Here is a 19,880-nt window from a genome sequence, read left to right as displayed (position 1 = left end):
ACTGTTTTGGAGATGCATATTTATCTTTCCACTCCCTCACTGAGCCCTTAATCCACACAGGCTTGGCCTTGCAGACTGGCATTATTAATCTGCCTACAATTTAATTTCACTTTCAGCTTCACATTTCATTTTGGTAGCCCTTGCTTAGAAGTGAAACTTGCCAACAGGCTGTCAATCAGCAAGTAAGCTGCCAGTGAACTTACATCTTCCTTAAAAAAATTGGGAAGAATTATAAACTTACATATCATATACTGAAGCACTGTAATCTACTGTAAATATACAAAATCTATAAAAGACCAATGCAGAATGATATTCTCCTCATTTTTGTTAAGTCTTACTATTTTCTCATTTCTGTACTGTCAAGATATTGAAATCAGAATGTTAACACTTAATGTTAACCATGACTGCTTCAATATAATCTTTTTCTAAAAGAATGACAGGAGTATTTTGCACAAGCAAGCAATGAATCCAGTTGTCATCTCCCCTGATTTGCTCCACCATGTTTTTCTTGCTTAGAAGTAGTTACCAAGACTGTGAGAGCCATCTTTCGCTTCCAGTTACCAGTTCTGCACTCTGGCTGCTCATGTTGTCCTCTCCAGTCTGCAGGCAGCACAGATCACCCTTCTCTGCTATTGCTGTATCACTACTAATGTCTACATAGGTTTTTAGTCTTAAGAGAACGAAATATGTTAGGAAAAAGGGTAGAATAAACCCTAGGAAGAAATGGAAACGTTAAGTTAGAAGAATGAAAAATAAAGTGAGGAAGGAGAAAAGGAGACTAATGGAAGACCAGTTAACGCCTAGAAACAAGCCAAAAAATGTGTCAGTGCCAGGACTGCAGACAGGTGCCAGCAGCCAAATCACTGCCAGGTGAAGAGAGCCCGAGCCCAACAGCTGCAGCAGCATTGCAGACAGTCCACTGGTGCCAGGAAAGACAGCAACACCAAGAAGATGGAGAGAGTGGGACTAATACTGAGAAGACTGCCTGCTCAGCAGCATAATGGAGAAAGTAGGGCTCATCTCCACCATACTAGAACTGACAGGATTTTGGTCATATAAAAGACAGCTAACTGAAACGCTGCTTAAAAAGGCAGATGATGCTGCTCTACTAGCCACAATTACTGCTGAAAATACTGCTTAATCTACACATTTTTCACAAATTTGCTTGTCCATTCAGTGGCCACTTTAAATGGATGCACTGTAATCTCCTGTTGTGAGATTTTATTTACTTACTGCCATCCAGGTAAATGTCTGACAGCTTTGTCGATAAAACAATTAACATGGCCTTTGGTCCTTAAATAGAAAAATTAGCCCCTCAGAGAACAGGAAGAGAACAAAATAGTAATAACAGCTCATGGCACTAAGTATGAATATATCAGATGAAAATATATGGTAAAAAGAACCACGGATACAAGAACCTGCCAAGAGAAGTCATGAATTTTCATGTTATCTTTCATGCTATTCTAACTCAAAAAAAAAAAAAAATTAAAACCTCCTTTTTGTGTCCCAAATGAAATGCAAGTGGAATTTTCAATTTCATACATAAATTGTATCTATTTTGCACCTCAAAATAGGATTATTCTGCAAGATAATCATTCTATGAAAGTAATAAAAGAGAGACTGCATTACATTAGAGTTCTTAAAAAAGCCAAACAAACAAGAAAGTGTAAATTGTTGGAAGCTGGTTTTCCTGGTAATTTGTGGTGGCCTATGGCAAAACTTGGGGCCAAGCATTCAACTTGGATTTACTTCCATGGAAACTCAGCATGTGCTTGAAATTAAGCACGAATTTAAGTGCTTGCCTGAAGAGAATACCTAACAAATTAAACATTTTTTCTTTAAAGACTCTCTAGGTTATTATGTATGAGTGTGTGCTTGTGTGCATGAGTGTTAGTGCATGATTTGATTCTAGAAGATAATATTTTCCTGAAATGTGTGGGATGTATGAGAAGGGTGACAGCCTAACATTTGAAAAATATTTACTGTATATTAATGAGGAAGAAGTAAGAAGTGAGATACATGTATGGTAATAATGTTTTCCTTGAAAAATTGTTATATTACATATCACGTCAGTACAATGTTGGTCACTTGCATGGATATACAGTAAAACATCACGTACATAGATCCAAGTCAATAGTGTTACTTGCTGTGTGAAATTATAGGCAAAGGCTTAAAAACATGCCAACGTACATTCTTCTATCTTTATCACTCGTGAGAGAGGAGAGCTTCCCATCATTATCAGGTCTAAACTGGTCATTACTTTACATTCGACCTCTCTTTGGTTTGTTTCAAGAGATAAACACAAATGGCTAAGCTCATACTCACCAACACAATTCTTTCCATCTGCATCAAGCTCATACCCTTCATAACACTGACAGACATAAGACCCAGGTGTGTTCACACAAATCTGCTCACAGTTATGCTTCTCCACAGCACAAAGGTCTTGAGCTACAAGGCAGAATGGCACAAATATGAAGTTCTTCGACCTTCTATATTGCACAGGTTGACTATAGATTGAAAATAAATTTCAGGAAGCTATGAAGAGCTCTTTAGAATTGAGCTCATTTTAGCACAGAACATGCCAATATTCTGTTAAAGAAAATGAAAATGAAAAAGATTCACGAACATTTAATTTCTGAGTTTTATCATTTTTCTGTTTCATGCAAAATACAAGTTACCCCTCCCAACAACAAGTCTCATTAGCAAAATTACTACAGCAAACAAGGTCAGTTCAGTTCCTGGTATAATGAAGCACAATTGTCTGCCTTTAACACAGACCAAAAAGAGTGGCTTTCTGAGAATCCCAAGTTTCCCCAGTGAAATCCCTGGAAGGCAGAGTACTTTGTGTTGCTCAGGATCAGGCCTGGAAACTGCTCAACACGTAATTATAATTTACAGCTACAAAAAAAAAAAAACGACGTTCTGGAACATGTTTAAGGACATTAGCCAAACAAACACTAATTTTATTTTATAACTCTCTGCTTCATATCGTGTGGCATGATGAACAGCATAAACAGTAATTTAACTCTCTTGTTCCAATATAAACATCCAAAAATAAGTAATTTTTTTCAGTCATATATGCTCTTTTGTACTATTTTGTGTATTAACGTAAGATTTGAGTGTAACTACAGAAGAATGAAAGATATGAAACTAAACAAGCAGTGCAATGAGTATAGAACAGCCATTATCTGCCATAGCCACTTTTCTCTAGAAAAGTTAGATCAGATTTGGTGAAAGGAGCAAAAAAGAGGTTTTCATCCTTGCATGAATACAAAACCACCTCAATGATTTCCATCTTTTGCATGGATGCAAAACCATCTAAATAAAAAAAAAAAACATCACAAATGCAAGAACATTTTATGTTGAACAAAGGAACATTTTTTTCTGGATTTTGTTCTGGAAGATAGGTGAGTTCTTTTTTTTTTTTTTTTCCTTTCATGTGGAATGCAACAAATCACAAATACAGCACTTTTTTTTCTTTCATAGAATCATGGAATCACAAGGTTGGGAAGGACCTACAAGACCATCTAGTGCAACTGTTCTCCCACTACCACTGCTACCACAAGCACTAAACCATATCTCATAGCTCCTCATCCAGGTGCCTCTTGAACACTGCCAGGGATGGCGACTCCACCACCTCCCTGGGCAGCCATTCCAGTGCCTGACCACCCTCTGAGAGAAAAAAGAGAGAAAATGTTTTTCCTTATGTCTAACCTAAATCTCCTCTGGTACAACTTGTGGCCATTTCCTTGGGTCCTGTTTGTGGCCTAGCAAAAGAGGCCAAACCCCTCCTCATCACAACCTCCCTTCAGGAAGTTGTAAATGAGGTCTCCCCTGAGCCTCCTCTTCTCCAGACTGAACAATCCCAGCTCCCTCAAACACCCCTCGTAAGACTCCAGACCCCTCACCAGTTTCGAAGCACTTCTCTGGACATGTTCCAGGGCATCAATGTCCTTCTTGTAGTGAGGGATCCAAAACTGAACACAATACTCGAGGTGTGGCCTCACTACTGCTGAATACAGAGGGAAGGACTTCCATGCAGAACTGAAGTGCATTAAGTAACAAAACTACCATCCACTCAAAAGAGGAACGCCCTTCAGCCTGGAGCAAAGCTGTTAATTCACTGCTGATTTAAGTCATTTGGCTAAGGGCTTGTAAGAACTGAACAGTGACATGCTGTACTCTCACTACATAAAAAAGAGTTCCAAAAGTTGAAAAGAATATATATTTATGTTCACACAGTTCATTTTTTATTCACTGTTTAATTTAGTAAGTATTAAAATATACATGTGAGGAAACTGTTCACGAATGAGCTAAGAAGTACACTCAAAACTTAGATAAATATATCTGTTTTATGTTGATCATGTACTGCACTAAACATCAATATAATGCAGATTTATTTTACTTAGAGGTCAAGTGAAGAACATGTTGTCCCTGTGCACGGGTGAAAAATAACTTCTAAAGTAACATGGTCACAGACTTCGGGTTCTTCCATCACTACTGCTCAGCATCATTCCATAAACAAGCAGCCCAGTTTCTCCAGCTTTGGTCCCCTTTACTCATGAATTCTGTTATTTCTCTGAGCTTTTATACTGTTTTAATTAATATAAACCATTTATATGATTTATAGTCTAATCTTAGATTTTGAGTGCAATTGTCAAAACTAGTTTATAGTTTGGTAATGTAGAACAATAGGCTACAAATACATGGAATGACTTGTGTCCCTTTCATATTCAGCAAATCTACTACTATCTGGTTGATGATCAAAACAAGTACATAGTCGAGCATATCATGTGTGATAGATAAATAAGGAAAACTCTGTCATAACAAAATTTTTTTAAAATGAATAGTAAAGCAGAGAATTGTAAAAGTTGTATAAAAGCAACACATGCTATCATGCATAGGCCATCAGGAGGAAAACTCCATATCATTCCAAAACTGTCTTAAAAATTAATCTGTAATTCGCAGCAGTGCAGTGACCATAAGCTGAACTACTGGCTAATAAAAACAATGAAAATATAACAAAATATAACAGAACACAATAAACTATTTTTCATACTCACAATTAAAATTTTCTCTATTTTGTACCCTTAGTTGAACCGAATTTATTTTCCAGTTTTAGCAGTATTATTCTCTGAATTCAATTTTCCAAATTGATGTTAGGGGTGAGGACGGAAAAAAAATGTGTAAGAAGAAATTTTAAGAAAGGAGAGATTTTGTATTTTAAGTAAATTCCAGAACAGTGATGAAAGAAATAGATACAAAACTCTTAAATGAGAAGAACTTTAAAAGGGGAAAAATGGGAAGAAGCAGTTAGGGAAGATTACTGAAATATGATTGAAGAGTTGGAGCCTTCATTTGGGATTCCAACCACTCATTTTGGAAGTACAAATACATGGAAGCATAGAGAATAGGCTGTCTAAAAACTGTTCTTGTCACTATTCTTGTTTGCCTCAGCTGCTAAACCAAGCAATAATTAGGAAATATTTCAGATTACATTTAATTTTTTTGCTTCTTCTTAAAGAAACAAAAGCCGGAATAAACATACAAATAAATGTTGAGCAAATTGTGGAAAACACAAAACATAATTCAGACAGCTGTGTATGACATATATCTACATTTTATAAGGGATGCTGGTGAGAAGGGCAAATAAAACAATGATTCCTCAAACTAGCTCATCCCCTGGCTCAACGCTATAATAGGTGAACAATTCAAAAGCAATTTCCTCCTACAACCCGAGGAATCTGAACTTGTCTCCATACACCAGCAAAATTCACCATACAATTTCAGCACTGACATCTTCTGGACCCCACATCTAGTTGCTGAGGCTCTTACTAAAACCGTGTCCCACTACAGATGTAAAAGTCTAATAGTCAACCTGCGGAGTCCTCTCAGACACTGACATATTCCCATTGTTTCAGTCATCGCAAAGGAGAAAAAGAACCCCTTAATTCCAAGCTACTTGATTAAGATGTTGAGATACAAGGGCAGGATCTGAGCTTGCATCCTTCCCCTCATCTCTAAATCACATATTGTGAGGGGGACATCCTTTGCCCTCACCATGATGGCTTTCTCATCTCTTTCAAAAGACATTTTTCAAAATAATTCTTGCAACTAAAATCGGTTTGGCAAATTTGCTTTGAATCCATGGAGTTTTGTGGGGTAAGGAACTGCATTTTTAGCAAGTGTAATTTTCACAAGTGATAAAACTTATTACCTCACAATTAATTCCAAATAACTGTGGATAGAGAAATAAATTTGGCACGTCTTTCTCATGTAATCTGCTGTTAATTATGAGGATGCAAGACAAAATGGACAAAAGAAATACTACTTACAAAGATCACAATTAAACTGAAATATGTTACTATGAATTATACAGTTAAAGCCAATTGCTTAAAAGCAAACGATTTTTTATAGAAAAATGAGAGCACAAGGACTTTTGAAACTCTCTTCTGAAAGATTTTAAGGTTGTATTTCATGCAGAGTTTATAAAGTTTTCCAGAATGGCAAGTTACGTCCCAGTTTCGTAGTATGTGGTTTATTGTCCCTTACTGTGCCACTTAGGAAAAGCAACCAGTATCTAGACAGGTCACTAAATTAGTTGTGATCATTTAATACGAGATGATGGAACAGTTCTTTCTTTGATCATTGCTTAATTCTTGAACTTATTACATCAAAAAACTCAAATGCAACTTTATGTAGCTACAGTGCACTACTGCTTGATACTTAGCTTGAAGTATTTGACAAAGGTTTGCAAGAACTTCATAAAAAAACCACACAAAATACAACTTCACCTTTTTAGACTCCTTGTGATTACCATTAATTACACAATGAGTTCAGATCTTCTTTATGAACCCAACTCAAACCACTGACATTAAGTGCTTTTGAGTGGCACAAGAAAGAATAGTTTAGAAAGATAACATACTGCTGCAAGTCTTCTGGTCAGCGTTCAGGATGTAACCTTGTTTACATCTGCATACGTAGGAGCCTGGGGTATTTATGCAGAAATGATCACAGCGATGCTCAGCTATACTGCACATATGGGGCACTGAAAGAAAAAAGTAAGAAGTTATTAATGACTGGACTTGTTTATTTGTTGTTACAAATGGTTTAAAATACTTTACTGAAGTCTTTTAAAAAAACTGAGTTAAATTTCAACAGTCAAGACAAAAATGGAAGCTTAAGCCTACAGTTGAGTATAGAAAAAACTCTTACCAAACAGAATTATACTTTTATTTGTAATAAAAATAGGACTTTATATATAATCTGTCTGGTTGACAATGGTGACATCATTTTGGACATGAAATTACTTACAGAAGAGAGATATAAACAACAAAAAATTACAATAGAGCATCTGGAAACACTAATTACTTATTGGTTCCATGAAAACAATGAAACAGGCACCACATTCAAATTTAGAAATAAGTGTAATTTAATTACAAATTGTTCTAGAGAACATTTAATTTCCTGAATGAAGTACCCACAGCTCAACACTAAGAAAGAATGATTGATTGGAAAAAAAATACCTGATGAAGAATCTTGTTTGCCAGTTTATTAATTTTGAGGAATGTCTGGACAAGATATGACTACAGTGAAGTCAAGCATCTCTGAAACTCAATAAGAGGAAGCTGAGCTGAGCTACACTCTAGAGTATAACTGTTCCTGAGCCTATTTTTTTTTAATCTGCTCATATTTTATGTCTCTAATAGCAAATAGTAAAATGCAACAGACTGTGACAGGAAGAAAAAAAAAAGCAGGTCTATTCTGCCAAATTCATTACCTAGCTATTATTTTTTCCCATATCAGATTTTCTGTGGGGAAGTAATGAATCTCATTGACTTTTTTCTTCCACTAGAGCACTGTTGGTATGTCACTCCTATAATATACAGGTGAATTGTTCTCAGAGAATAATGTGTGGAAAATAATCTGTTTTTTTCTCAAGGACAATTAGGGACCAATGTGCTCATTATATTGCTAGGCTGGCAAACATCAAAATTCATGGAATAGATATTCAACAGTAATTTTCTAGCAGCCACCATAAAAGCCTAATAAATAACTTCACATGTAATAGGCATGGAACATCTGCGGAAAAAAAAATAGTGTTTTTACAATACATACTATTCATTGAGTCCTTGGAACAGTTACCAAAGTTATGCATTTATTGCTAATACAGAAACCACAATTCCCAAATCTCTTAAACAGCTTATTTGAACTCATTGTCTGCTGTAACAAAACAAGTGATTTTATCTTTGTGGATGCACACCTGCTGGTATTACTGGTCTATTCATTCTTCTGTCTTTCTAAAAGTAAAGTTCATGATCTCTGATACTTTCTAAACATAAGTTTCATGCTGGCTATATTTCACTAGTTTGCAACATCAGGTACAGTTTGTTATGACCAAAGAGGCACTTAAAATATGACAAAAACATAAAAATGTCAACAGTTTACATATAAAAAAATCTCACCATATTAATCCATAATATTCCTCCAAGAATAATCCTCCATAAACATTCAGACCTCCACTATCAAATCTTATACAGTGGAGGAAAAAAAAAAAAGCACCCTGAGCAACTGAGTTCATTCTGAGAATATATCGCTGCTACTTGTTACCAACTTCACATATCAATTATTTTTTTTCTGTGCTGAAAGAGGCTGTTGTATGCTTAACTTCTGCCTGACTTCTTGTAGGAACTTGTTGTTTGTCTGGTGGACAAAACAAGAGACTGAAATAATAGAAAGAATTGTCTGGTTTTGGAATTTGAATGTGAGCCTTCTGAATTAGGTTTTATCCCCACCTTTGCCACAGGTTCCCTATTTGACTTTAGACAAGTCAATAATATCAGTATCTTCAAGGACACATCAATGTTCACACACTGTACTTTCAGCTAGAAATACTTGCAACTAGATTTGCAAGAATGCAGGGCTCTCAGCTGCAAGTAATGGGTGTAGAGTTGTGGCTGATATACTCTATCATGCTAAAAGTGTTCCAGAAAATCAGACCATTGAGTGCACTCAAAGTTTTATAGTGGACAATGCTGACAGTTTCAGCCCTGATTCTGTGGTTTTGTTCTTCAAGCATAAAATAAGGATGACACCACACTCTATGTTAGGAGGATAAAAAAGACTACTTGCTTCTGACTGCTCCAGCCCAACTTCTTTGTCTTTCTCGCTCTTCTTCTATTTAATCTCCATCTGCTTTCCTGGATTCATTTCCTTTCTAAGTTTTCATCTCATCTCACTCCTCTTGCTTCTGATTTCCCAAGACATTGCTTCTTCCTAATTTACCTTGCTGACTGGCAATAGAAAGAGGTCCATGGGATGCCCTGGCCTGAACCTTTAGAAGCCAGATGCAGAAACCACAGGGAAAGCCCGCACAGTTTAAATGGATTCTTCTGAGAATTTAATTGCTAAGGACTGGGAAATCCCTGATATCCATAGGGTAACTATGGCTAATTCATTTTACTTTTTACCTTGCCCACACAGCTTCATCATTTGGCAAAATTATTCTCTTAACTTCATAAGAACCATGAATACATAGACATAAGGACAGTCCAAACACAACTGAAGAGTCCAGTTCTTTTCCCAAGGCATGAAGCCTAGCAGATTGCGACCATAGGGGTGCCTTGAATTGATTCAGGAAAGAACCAAGCTGTCCAAGGTACAATTTTCTCTTAACAGCAAGTTGAATCTAGTCAGCAGTGTGCCCCAGCAGCCTAAAGGGCCAACTGTACCCTGCAGTGCAACAGCCAAGCACTGCCAGCGGGGGAGGGGAGGACTTGTTCCACTCTGCTCTGTGCTGTGCAGCCTCATCTCGAGCACTGGGCACGGATTTGAGCACCAAGATACAACAAGGACATAAAACCAATAGAGAGCACCCAAAGGAGGGCAGTGAAGATAGGGAAGGCAAGACATACAAGGAGCACTGAGGTCCCTTGGTTTGTGCAACCCACAGCACCTTGTGGAGCTGAAGGGAGGCCTGATGGCGGCTGCAGCTCCTCACAGGGAGCGGAGGGGCAGCGACAGGGCTGGAGGGAACGGCATGGAGCTGCGTCAGGGGAGGGGCGGGTTAAATGGTGGGAAAAGATTCTTCACCAGAGGGAGGTGGACACTGAAACAAGCTTCCCAGGGCAGCAGGGCCGGTCCTGAGCTGCTGGAGTTCACGAAATGTCTGGACAACACTCTCCTTTTAGTCAAACGTTTGAACTCTGGGTGGAGCTGTGTGAAGCAAAGAGATGGACTTCACAGTCCTTGTGCGTTCCTTCCAACTTGGGGTATTCTATGAAAATTCAGCAAACTGAATGCTCTTCACAGCCCACACTCAACAAAACATTACAGATCCTATCTAACATGATGTAGTCCTTTAAGTTGAAATCCACAGAATGCTGGCACCTTAAGTTCTTTGTTGAACTTGGATTTGTAAGTGGTTGTTTTGTATCTCACCTTCAGCTCTTGAAACAGCAAATGTTGTGGAGGCATTCCCTTAGAAAGGGAGGCAGCAGCAATCCTTGTGACCTCCATACTCCTCCATCTGCAGGGTGAATGGTTTTATTGAGGATCATGTCTATCTGGATTAAAGGTGATCTACAAAACTTTAATACATTTACTGGGCACTGCTTAGTCAGGAAAAAAAAAAGGAATAAATAGTACTTGTACTGGCTTTGTTTCTAAAATGCTATTAAAAATCCAATAAAATTGAATTTTATATCATTTGCTATCTGTTTCATTTAAGCTCTCAATTCATGCTTAGTTTGCTTTCTTTGTTGTTTTTTTAAATGTACATTATGCCAAAAAATAATATGGCAAGTTAAAAACAGGAAAAAAATCAATGATGTGATGATTGTCTGTGATGGTGCCTTGTGCTGATGCAGTTCAGCTGGAGTTCTGTTGCTCTTTGAAACAATTCTGGAAAATACCACGTAATGAAAATTCTCCAGGCTATCTTGACAATAAGCCTCAGTTCTTTCCTGGCAAAAGCATCCCTAGAGATGATTGAGCATTCAATATATCATGTATTCATTTTCTGTACTCTGCTGTAAATACTTCACTTTCATGCCAAATCTCTATGAAGATCCTTCAAACTTATCTCAGGAAAAACTAAAATTATATTAAGTACCCAGACTGGAGTAAAATAAGTTATGCATGACACTGTATTTGTAAAGGGTATTTTTTTATCTGGGAATTACAGATGGAAATGATTTCTCTATTGTAAATTAATATCCATTAAGATATTATTTACTTTATGGAATGAATGAAAATCATGGTAATGGCTTTTCCTAACTTTTTGTATTTAAAATGGATAGAATACAAATATTATCACATAATTGTATAGTTACGCCTCTTCCAGTCACAAGGCATTCTACGAGATAATTGTTTGTATTTAGTTAATACAGATTTGGGTGAGGAATACCACAGAATCTTTTTAATAGCCAACAATCAGTCTGAAGTTTCACTACTAAAGGAAATCACTTTTAAAATCAGTAAATTAAACAGCTTATCTAAAACAGCAATGAACAGGAAAATCATGTATGTGTGTTTGCCTTGCTGCTTATGATCACTAGGAATAATATTTTACGGCACCGAGCAGTAGAATGAGCTTTTCCCCATATGTATCATTGTTGTTCTGAATACTGTTTAGCTAGTTTCCCCTTTTTTTTCAATGTACATTTTCTAACAGATTAGGTTCCATATTAAAAAAAAAAACTAATGACAATACATGACTTTTTTTTTTCCCCCATGTTTTACTTTCATCTATGCATTCAAACCAATATATAAAAACCTTACCACAAAGTTTAGTCTGGAAGACGGAGGTCAGCGTTTCAATCTGACTGAAATTGGCAACTAGAAAGATGTGCTCTTCGTGTGGCTCACTCCCAATGGACTTGAGTGTGTTCATATCCACTCTTCCCACTCCAATGGCGAAAATCAGAATTCCAGAGTTGCGAGCTTTAGCAGCAATTTCTGCCACCGGATCCTGTGGTCTCCCATCTGTCACTATCATGATAATGCGAGGCACATTTTGGTTCAAAGGTCGAGCCCCTTCTGACTCTGAAAACGCAATGTTCACAGCATACTGGATAGCCAGTCCGGTCATGGTGCCGGTCGCCAGGTGCATCATTCTCCTCACTGCTCTCTCAATCTCCTGTTTCCTTCTGAACGTCTTCAGTGAGAACTCATGTTTGACAGTGCTGCCATACTGAATCAGGCCTACTCGAGTGGCATCAGGACTGATGTCCAGGAACTGCAAGATTGTTAAAATGAACTCTTTCACTTTTTCAAAGTCATACGGACGTACACTGCGAGAGCTATCAATGATGAAGACAAGGTCCAGACGTTTGTTGTTGCAAGTATTTTCTAGAAGACAAAATGAAACAAAAATACAAGAATTTTCAAATGCAGATCGGATTGCTTTGACCTGAAATGCCAAAAATTGTCCCTCTCTACTCTGCCCTTATGAGGCTCCATCTGAAGTACTGAGTACAGGTCTGGAAGCCCTAGCACTGGAAAGATACTGAGTTTTTCAGGAGGGCCCAGAGGAGGGCCAGAAAGATGATCATAGGGCTGGCACACCTCTCCTATGAAAACAGGCTGAGAGAGCACTGGAGAAAAAGCTACGAGGAGACCTCATGATGGCCCTCCAATATTTAAAGGGGCATTATAAACAAGAGGAAAATCAACTTTTTACATGGGTAGATAACAACAGGACAGGGGGAAAGGGTTTTAAACTACAGGAGGGAAGATTTATGTTAGATGTCAGGGGGAAGTATTTCACTGAGAGAGTGGTGAGGCGCTGAAATACACTGCCCAGAAATGTTGTGGATGCCCCATCCCTAGAGGTGTTCAAAGCCAGGTGGGGTCCTGGGCAACCCGATCAAGTATTTGACCTAGCAGTTGGCAACCTGCAGCCAGGGGGTTGGAACCTGATAATCCTTGAGGTCTCTTCCAACACAAGTCATTCTATGATTCTGGGAAAGATGCTAAGTTAATACCCTTCCAGGAGTTGGAAAGATACAGGAAAAAAAAAAAACAGGAAATGCTATAACTAATGCTACTTGGGTAATCCAAATGTGGTTTCTGGTTAATGACAGTATCTGCCTGTTACATGATCAGTAGATTAGTTTTTTTGTGAGATTAGTGCTCAGGATGGGCACTGTTGAGATTTTGAACTCATACCCCACACATGATGGAAATCCCCTCTGAATAACATAGCTATTATTTTAGTGGGCTGCACCTTTATGCTTTTTGTTGTAGGGCCTGAGAATTCAGAAATCCTAATCAGATAACACGTAGTACTAGTCTTCCTTTCAAACAAGGAAACAGCCACAGAGAAATACAGGTCAAAAGTATCTGCTAATTGGAGTGACTGAGATACAAAGGAACTGATTTTTCATGGAACTTGGCATTAAAGAGCACTTTGCATGTACAAAGTACAGCTCTCAGTGACGTCAACTGCAGCTGTGAGTGCTCAGCACTTCTGCAAATCATACCCCATGATTTCAAACACATAATTAATGGCCATCTGGGAAAAGTGTAGTCTACTGGACTAGCTCAGCGTCACACAAATTCTGGGGCTGCATCAGAGATAAAATCCACTTTTCTACAATGGCATTCATTTTGGAAAAAAAGGCCGCCCATACACTTCCTGTCATTTTCTCTTTCAGTTGTCAACATTGCCTTTTTTTCTTTTTTCCAAGAGCCAGAAATACCACAGTGTATGGCTGTATCTGAAAACTGCATAGGCAGCCAGACCAAACTGTCGCAGGTAACAACAATCGTGGCTGCCTTCTGGGCATGCTACAAGCTTTCAAAAGCCATGGGTACACTCACTGACTCCTGCTCAGATTGCAGTGCAGACACATGCACATGAGAACAGATAAGGATTAACCATTTGCTCATTTTGCCTATGCAGAAAGTCAGCACAGGTAGGCTTGAAGCAAGCAGGGGGATGTGAGCTCTGAACCTTGCTACAGAAGGCTGCGTAAGGTAAAAGTTCAAAAGGAATCTGAAGGACTTAATAGGATGCTGGTGATGAGAAATCAACTGAAGTTTAATAGAACAATTAAAGGTAGCTAGAATCCTCATCAAACTACAGAAGAAATCTCCCCTCGCTTAGCTGAGATAACTCTAACCAGAAACCTCTCTTTCTGTGCAACTCAGTTAAGTTCCCAGAGCACTCCAACAGGGCATTGAATCAGGCAAATGCCCTGAGGAAAAAGTAGTTGTTTGATTGTATAATTAAAGGTCATGTCATACAGCACAAGTGGGCCAATCAAAGACTTGACTGGAACAGCATCTGTCTTCAGACAAGCCTTTACTTGCTTGTGACTGCTGATGAATGCTAACCATGTATCCCTGCCAAGGAAAGGGGTGAGAAGGATGCCTATTTTCACTTGCTAACTCAGAAGCCTCTTTCATGGATTACCAAGAAAGTCTGTAGGCATAGAATAAAAATGCTCTTTGCTGACAATAAAAATGACTGCCTGGGTTTATTCATGTGCAGTCTACAGTATGGCTTTATTCATAAGCGTAGGAATATGCTCAAGTTGCTTAGTCTTTCAAAATCAAAGGATGTTGAGTGCAAGCCAAACTGAGCAGAATAAAACTCCAGTTCTAATGGAATACAGATATCCTGACCGCTGTCTTCCAACTTATGAGGTCAATTGTGTATCTATACACAATTGTGTTTGTAATTGTGTAACTATTAATTACTCTTACTAATATTCCAGAACAATTGTAATGTAAAGATAACACTGAAATAACATTTAAGCGAGCAGGACAGGGTGAAAAAGTTAATTACAGAAAGAAGTCTAAGTGTTTATGAAGGGAAAGACAGGGTAGGGAGAAGGGTAAAATCACTGCTATTTTACTTTCCATAAAAATGAGAGCCTTCCTGTTGAATGCTTTTGAATTTCAGGGAGGATTTTTTATTTGAATATATAGATTTGGATCCCAGCCTGAGGAAACTCAATTTCTTATTTTGAAGTAGCCTATGAAAAAGGGAGGGAAGAAATCTGGATAGCATTACTGGACAGTGCTACAAGAAATAAAGCCCATTTTGCTAAATTACTTGTGCAGAAAAATATAGTAAGTGGGTTACTTTGAAAGTAATGCCTCCTATTTAGTTCCATGGAAACTACAACAGAAGCAAACAGCACAATAACACAGTCTAATAGAGCAAAGTCTCAGCTACAAAGCACTATTTCTCATCATAGACATGACCAGTAGCCTATCTGTGCAGATGAGCTGATCAAGACGAACTTCATTTAGTGGTATGACAGCTGTACATGGCCATCCAGAATATGGCTCGTTTTTCACACTGCTGTCACCACTGCTGAAACACACTGCCCGCTGCCTCAGTGTGCCCACATCAACTTTTTGATCTCCTCAATAAATGTTCAGCAAATGGCAATAAATGTCAATGAGTGCAATTTTTTTTTTGCAAAGAGGAATTCCATCACACACCTTTACTTCACACACTCTTCCACGTCAGACACCATTCCACCAAACTGCCTCTCTGCTGCCATCTGTCACACAGCAACAACATGGAACGGAATACTGGAGGGAAGACCCAGCCTCTAATGCCATACCAACACCTGCCTCGGATATTGTGGGTAGGCAGTATTACTTTCAAAGCAGTCCTTGTATATTTCTGAATTACTTCTGCTAGAAAAATCCCACCTATAGAAATGTCAAACATTTCAAAATAAAAAAAAAATCTTTAAAGTCTCTGTCTTGTTTTGGATGTTCTTAATAACCTTATAATTATTAATGGCGATTCAGTCAACCCAGGTTCCATAAAACTCAGTGTAAATCTTTCACCAAGCAAAACTCCAGCTGGATGGTACTTTGAGGAGTGGCAATCAGTAATGGCTAACAGATGAACACTAACCCCCTCAGACAAACTTTCCATGCTACTTTTAAGAAGTTTCACAGATTTACACTTGCCCTGTAAACCAGAATCTCTTCCTCCTACCGGTTCTTATGTTTAAACAAAAACTTTTTCACAACTTTGGCAAATGTCTTCAAATCCCAATGAAATGCCTTTCTACTCTCCTTATGAAAAGTGACACATTCATTGAAAAGAGCTACTCATCCAGAAACCAACACCAAAGTCAGCAAAGATTTTGAGTTGACCACAGAAAAGTTTTAAAAAAATAAAAAATAAAGCAAAAGCCCTGAAAGTGTGAATTATATTATCCAAAACTTCAAGGCCAGGTCAAGAGTAAATGTGCTCTTCTCCACTCAATATCCAGCTTGTCTAGAAATGAGTTACTGTCATACCACCTCTGCAAAATGAACAATGGTTCTCACTTAATGAATCCAACTGGGATCCACTCCAGTAGGAGGGAGTATTCCTGAGCATAGGAACTGAATCTTCTATGCTGCTGAAAGATTAGAATGGTTCCTGGTACTATGGTTCCAGGCAATATGGATGCAAGCACTCTGCAAGCTTAGTATCCATCAGTCAATAGTATCACTGCAGGCTGTGTTATCTCACTGGTCTCAGTGCCAGAGAGCAGCCTATGATACACATTAAGCTGCACTCACAGCATTAAATTCACTTTCCCACTACAGCACTACGCCTCCTGGGAATAAGCCCTGATCCCCCATAACCTTTGCATCACACATGGGAATTGTTTGGGGAGTGCCAATCAACATGTGCCAGAGTCTGCTCTAGCAATTAAACAATAACAGTGGATTCCCAATGCCCAGGAATGTCCGCAGTGCTATTTTATTCATCAAACATTTCCATTTTGGAATATTCAAGCTGAACATATTCAAAGAACCCAACTTTTAGATTATGATTTTTTAAAAGGCCAAATCCCTCAAAAAGTTTGGTTAGAATGGAATTACTTATTTCCTATTGTCCTGTATCTGCATGATGCTATAACACATTTTGTAATATGGATAAAACCTATTTGATAATGTGAATCTTTATCCTAACAAATGAGATAGATAACTGTTAAAGACAGTTTGCACGCAAAGCAAAAGGAGGTTAGCTCCATTTGTTAAGTACTACAGCAATTTTAAGATATTTAGATAATAAAAAAACCTGAGTTATAACAAAATACTCATCCCACGAAGACTTTTGTTATAAATTAAGACAACTTAAGCAAAAAGGAAAGATGAGATCAGTTAAGAAAAAATGAGATCATAGAAAAGTTATTGCCTAAGTAGGCAATGCATTAATGACAATTTTAAGACTCAATGTATTGTATCTACATCACTGCAGAGTGAGCTAAGAAATACAAAACCTACACGGTGTGTGAGATTGCCAGCAATAACACCACAATTATTTTTAGACTTTTATCTTTGTCTGAATAACAGAACAAAGGTCTTCACTTAAATGAAAGAGGAGATAACTATGCACCCAGCCAGTATATTATAAAACTTCTTTCTATATTTCTCTTAGAATCATAGAATCACCAAGGTTGGAAAAGACCTAAAAGATCACCCAGTCCAACCGTTCACCTATTCCCAATAGCTCCCACTAAACCATGTCCCTCAACACAACATCCAGCCTTTCCTTGAACACCCCCAGGGTCGGTGACTCCACCACCTCCCTGGGCAGTCCATTCCAGTGCCTGACCACCCTTTCTGAAAAGTAATACTTCCTAAATACTTCTTCTTTGCCATTTTATTATTTCATTTTCTCCCAGCCTTGCTTGCCTTTCTTTTCTTTACAACTTTATTCTTCATTAACTTTGGTATGATTCTTAGCAAGTTTGTTGTAATCATGAACTTCTTGGTGTTCAGTATTCTTAGAATTCCAGAATTCTGGTTTTCCCTGGCTAAGCATCCAGCCAGAAGGACTGGGTTTGACAGGTACTCAGATATTTCCAAAAGATTTCTCAGTTCAACAAGAAGGTTTGACCTCTTGCTGTATAATCATATAATGTTAACAATACTCAAATTTGTAATTCTTTCATAAATCTATCAAGAGCAAAGCACTCTGATGGGAAGAAAGACGTGTGTACATACTGCCTACACATACCTTCTGGGAAACTGCAGTAGCTTCATTTATAAGGTCCAGGCACAGAGTACACAGAAGTAAATACTGTGCCTGTTTGGAAAACACATTTTGTGGTTATTGCCAGGAATAAATGAAAAATATCAGTAATTCCAAACACTTCCTAACTCTAGTGAGATATCTTTTGCAAGTTACTTCGATCACTTTTCTCCATGGTGGGTTTCAGATATGATCATACCTAACTGTATGAAGTTGGTGTTAGGAACTGCTGAGGACCCCCTCATCTGGCACGTGTATGTCTTGCACTTGGTTGTTCAGATGACTCCACTTCTTTCCAGAACAGACCCTGAGTCCAAAACCTGCCCTCATACTCCCTGACCCCATTCTTAATCTGAGCTGTTTCCCAAACTCACAGGCCTCTGGCCCTATCCCAAAGATTCATTACGAGTTTGGCAGTTCACCCACTCCTCTTTACAAATTTCTTCATCTGGGAGCACTCTCCAGATAAAACACAGCCTCAAGACATCTCGTTATTGACTCTGACAAAATCTTTTTTGAACTTCCAGAATTTCTGGGAGAACTGTACAGCAGTAGGCTCTTCTCCACAAATTTCCATTTCCCCTACATGCAAGTGCTCCATTACTCGTCACATCAGGAGGTGCCTTTGTTCACTATTTCTGTTATTTCCCCGTCACCTATTCCAAAATAACAAGGTCATTACTGCTATAAGATTTCATCTAATCCCAGGGTCCCAAAGTGACTCCTAATACTTCTCCATTTCTTTACTGAGATTGGTGCCGTGTCTGGTGCAACACCCCAGTTGCTGGGATGCTGCCAACTTTCTCAGTTCTTCTCAGACATTTCATCTGCTCTGCGATGGACACTGCTGGTTCTCTGCTTTCATAGTCAGGAGGACTGGGGATGGGGGTGTGGGGTTGCTTTCTCTTGCAGGCAGGGGAACACCAGGACAGAGAGATGGAGCATTCTCTTTCTCCTTGAATAACTGAAACCTCTATCTTGTCTCAGACACTGTTTGAGGGACACAGAAATTATTAGAAAAGGAACAGGTAGAAAAAGTAAACAACTGTTAGGGAGTGTAGAAAGCAGGAATGAAACAAAATGACCAAAGAGTTTGAACTCTTCCTTTCACAACATTAGCATAATGTTTTAAAAACTCCTATCCGTACTTTTTTTTAAAGCCACTCACGTCTTTGTTTATAGGGAAAGCTGTTAGCAACCTCAACATTACTCACTGATCAGCTGACTTGAAACCACATATTTCTATCCATTGGTAACAGTGTAAGTACTATACTCTTTCCCAGAATAGTTTCAGAAACAGCACCGTGGGGTACTGCCATATACCATCTCCCACTGCCCCCATAAACACATGGGACATCATACCCAGTGGCAAACTGTAGTTCTATCAGTTCAGCAGTACTTAAGTAGGTAGAAAACCTTTAGATTTCAAAGTGACCTAAAGAGCACATCTGTTTACCTAATGCTGCCTGATTATCCACTCACCCTTATAAAGTGAGTTGTCCCTTAGGTTATAAAAATACCGTTTCCAAGATTTTCCACTTAATCTTGCATTTTTGCTTTTTTTAATTGTTACAATGAAGCCGAAAACACCACACTTTTGAACATTCAGTGTTTGTGTTCTTTTTTTCAGCTTAGTTTTCCTTAAGATAAAATACTCAAGAGGAGGCTTTGAGCCCTCTGAGAATACACATATAAAACGGAGCTTGTCATTTTACTTAGCACGTGTTAAGACAAGTTAATTCTTTTTCACAGAAGCTGCATTTCTCAGTAACTGGTGGGGGTTGTAACAAGGAAGTTCACAAACAGAGCATCTTCAGTTTGGTACATAACTCAGTTATTTTTGTAGCAAGAGATATTCTTTCCTCCATGTGGA

The 19,880-nt window shown here is 38.3% G+C and overlaps 1 protein-coding gene across 6 annotated transcripts in view; it reads right to left on the bottom strand.

Moving 5' to 3' along the window:
* The window catches only part of MATN2 (matrilin 2), a 68,037-nt gene that overhangs the window by 31,167 nt on the left and 16,990 nt on the right, over window positions 1-19,880 (bottom strand). For all 6 annotated transcript variants that reach the window (XM_052703280.1, XM_052703279.1, XM_052703281.1 and 3 more), the window contains exons 3-5: window positions 11,782-12,351; window positions 6,926-7,048; window positions 2,326-2,448 (exon numbers count right to left, since the gene is read on the bottom strand). In XM_052703280.1, coding sequence (XP_052559240.1) covers window positions 2,326-2,448; window positions 6,926-7,048; window positions 11,782-12,351 — 816 coding nt within the window. The remainder of the gene's footprint in view (window positions 1-2,325; window positions 2,449-6,925; window positions 7,049-11,781; window positions 12,352-19,880) is intronic.

The sequence above is a fragment of the Tympanuchus pallidicinctus genome, unplaced genomic scaffold (genome assembly GCF_026119805.1).
Source record: "Tympanuchus pallidicinctus isolate F22 unplaced genomic scaffold, pur_lepc_1.0 scaffold5, whole genome shotgun sequence".
NCBI lineage: Eukaryota > Metazoa > Chordata > Aves > Galliformes > Phasianidae > Tympanuchus > Tympanuchus pallidicinctus.
The sequence above is the reverse complement of the archived record's forward strand: the minus strand, read 5'-3'. Positions and strand labels throughout refer to the sequence as shown.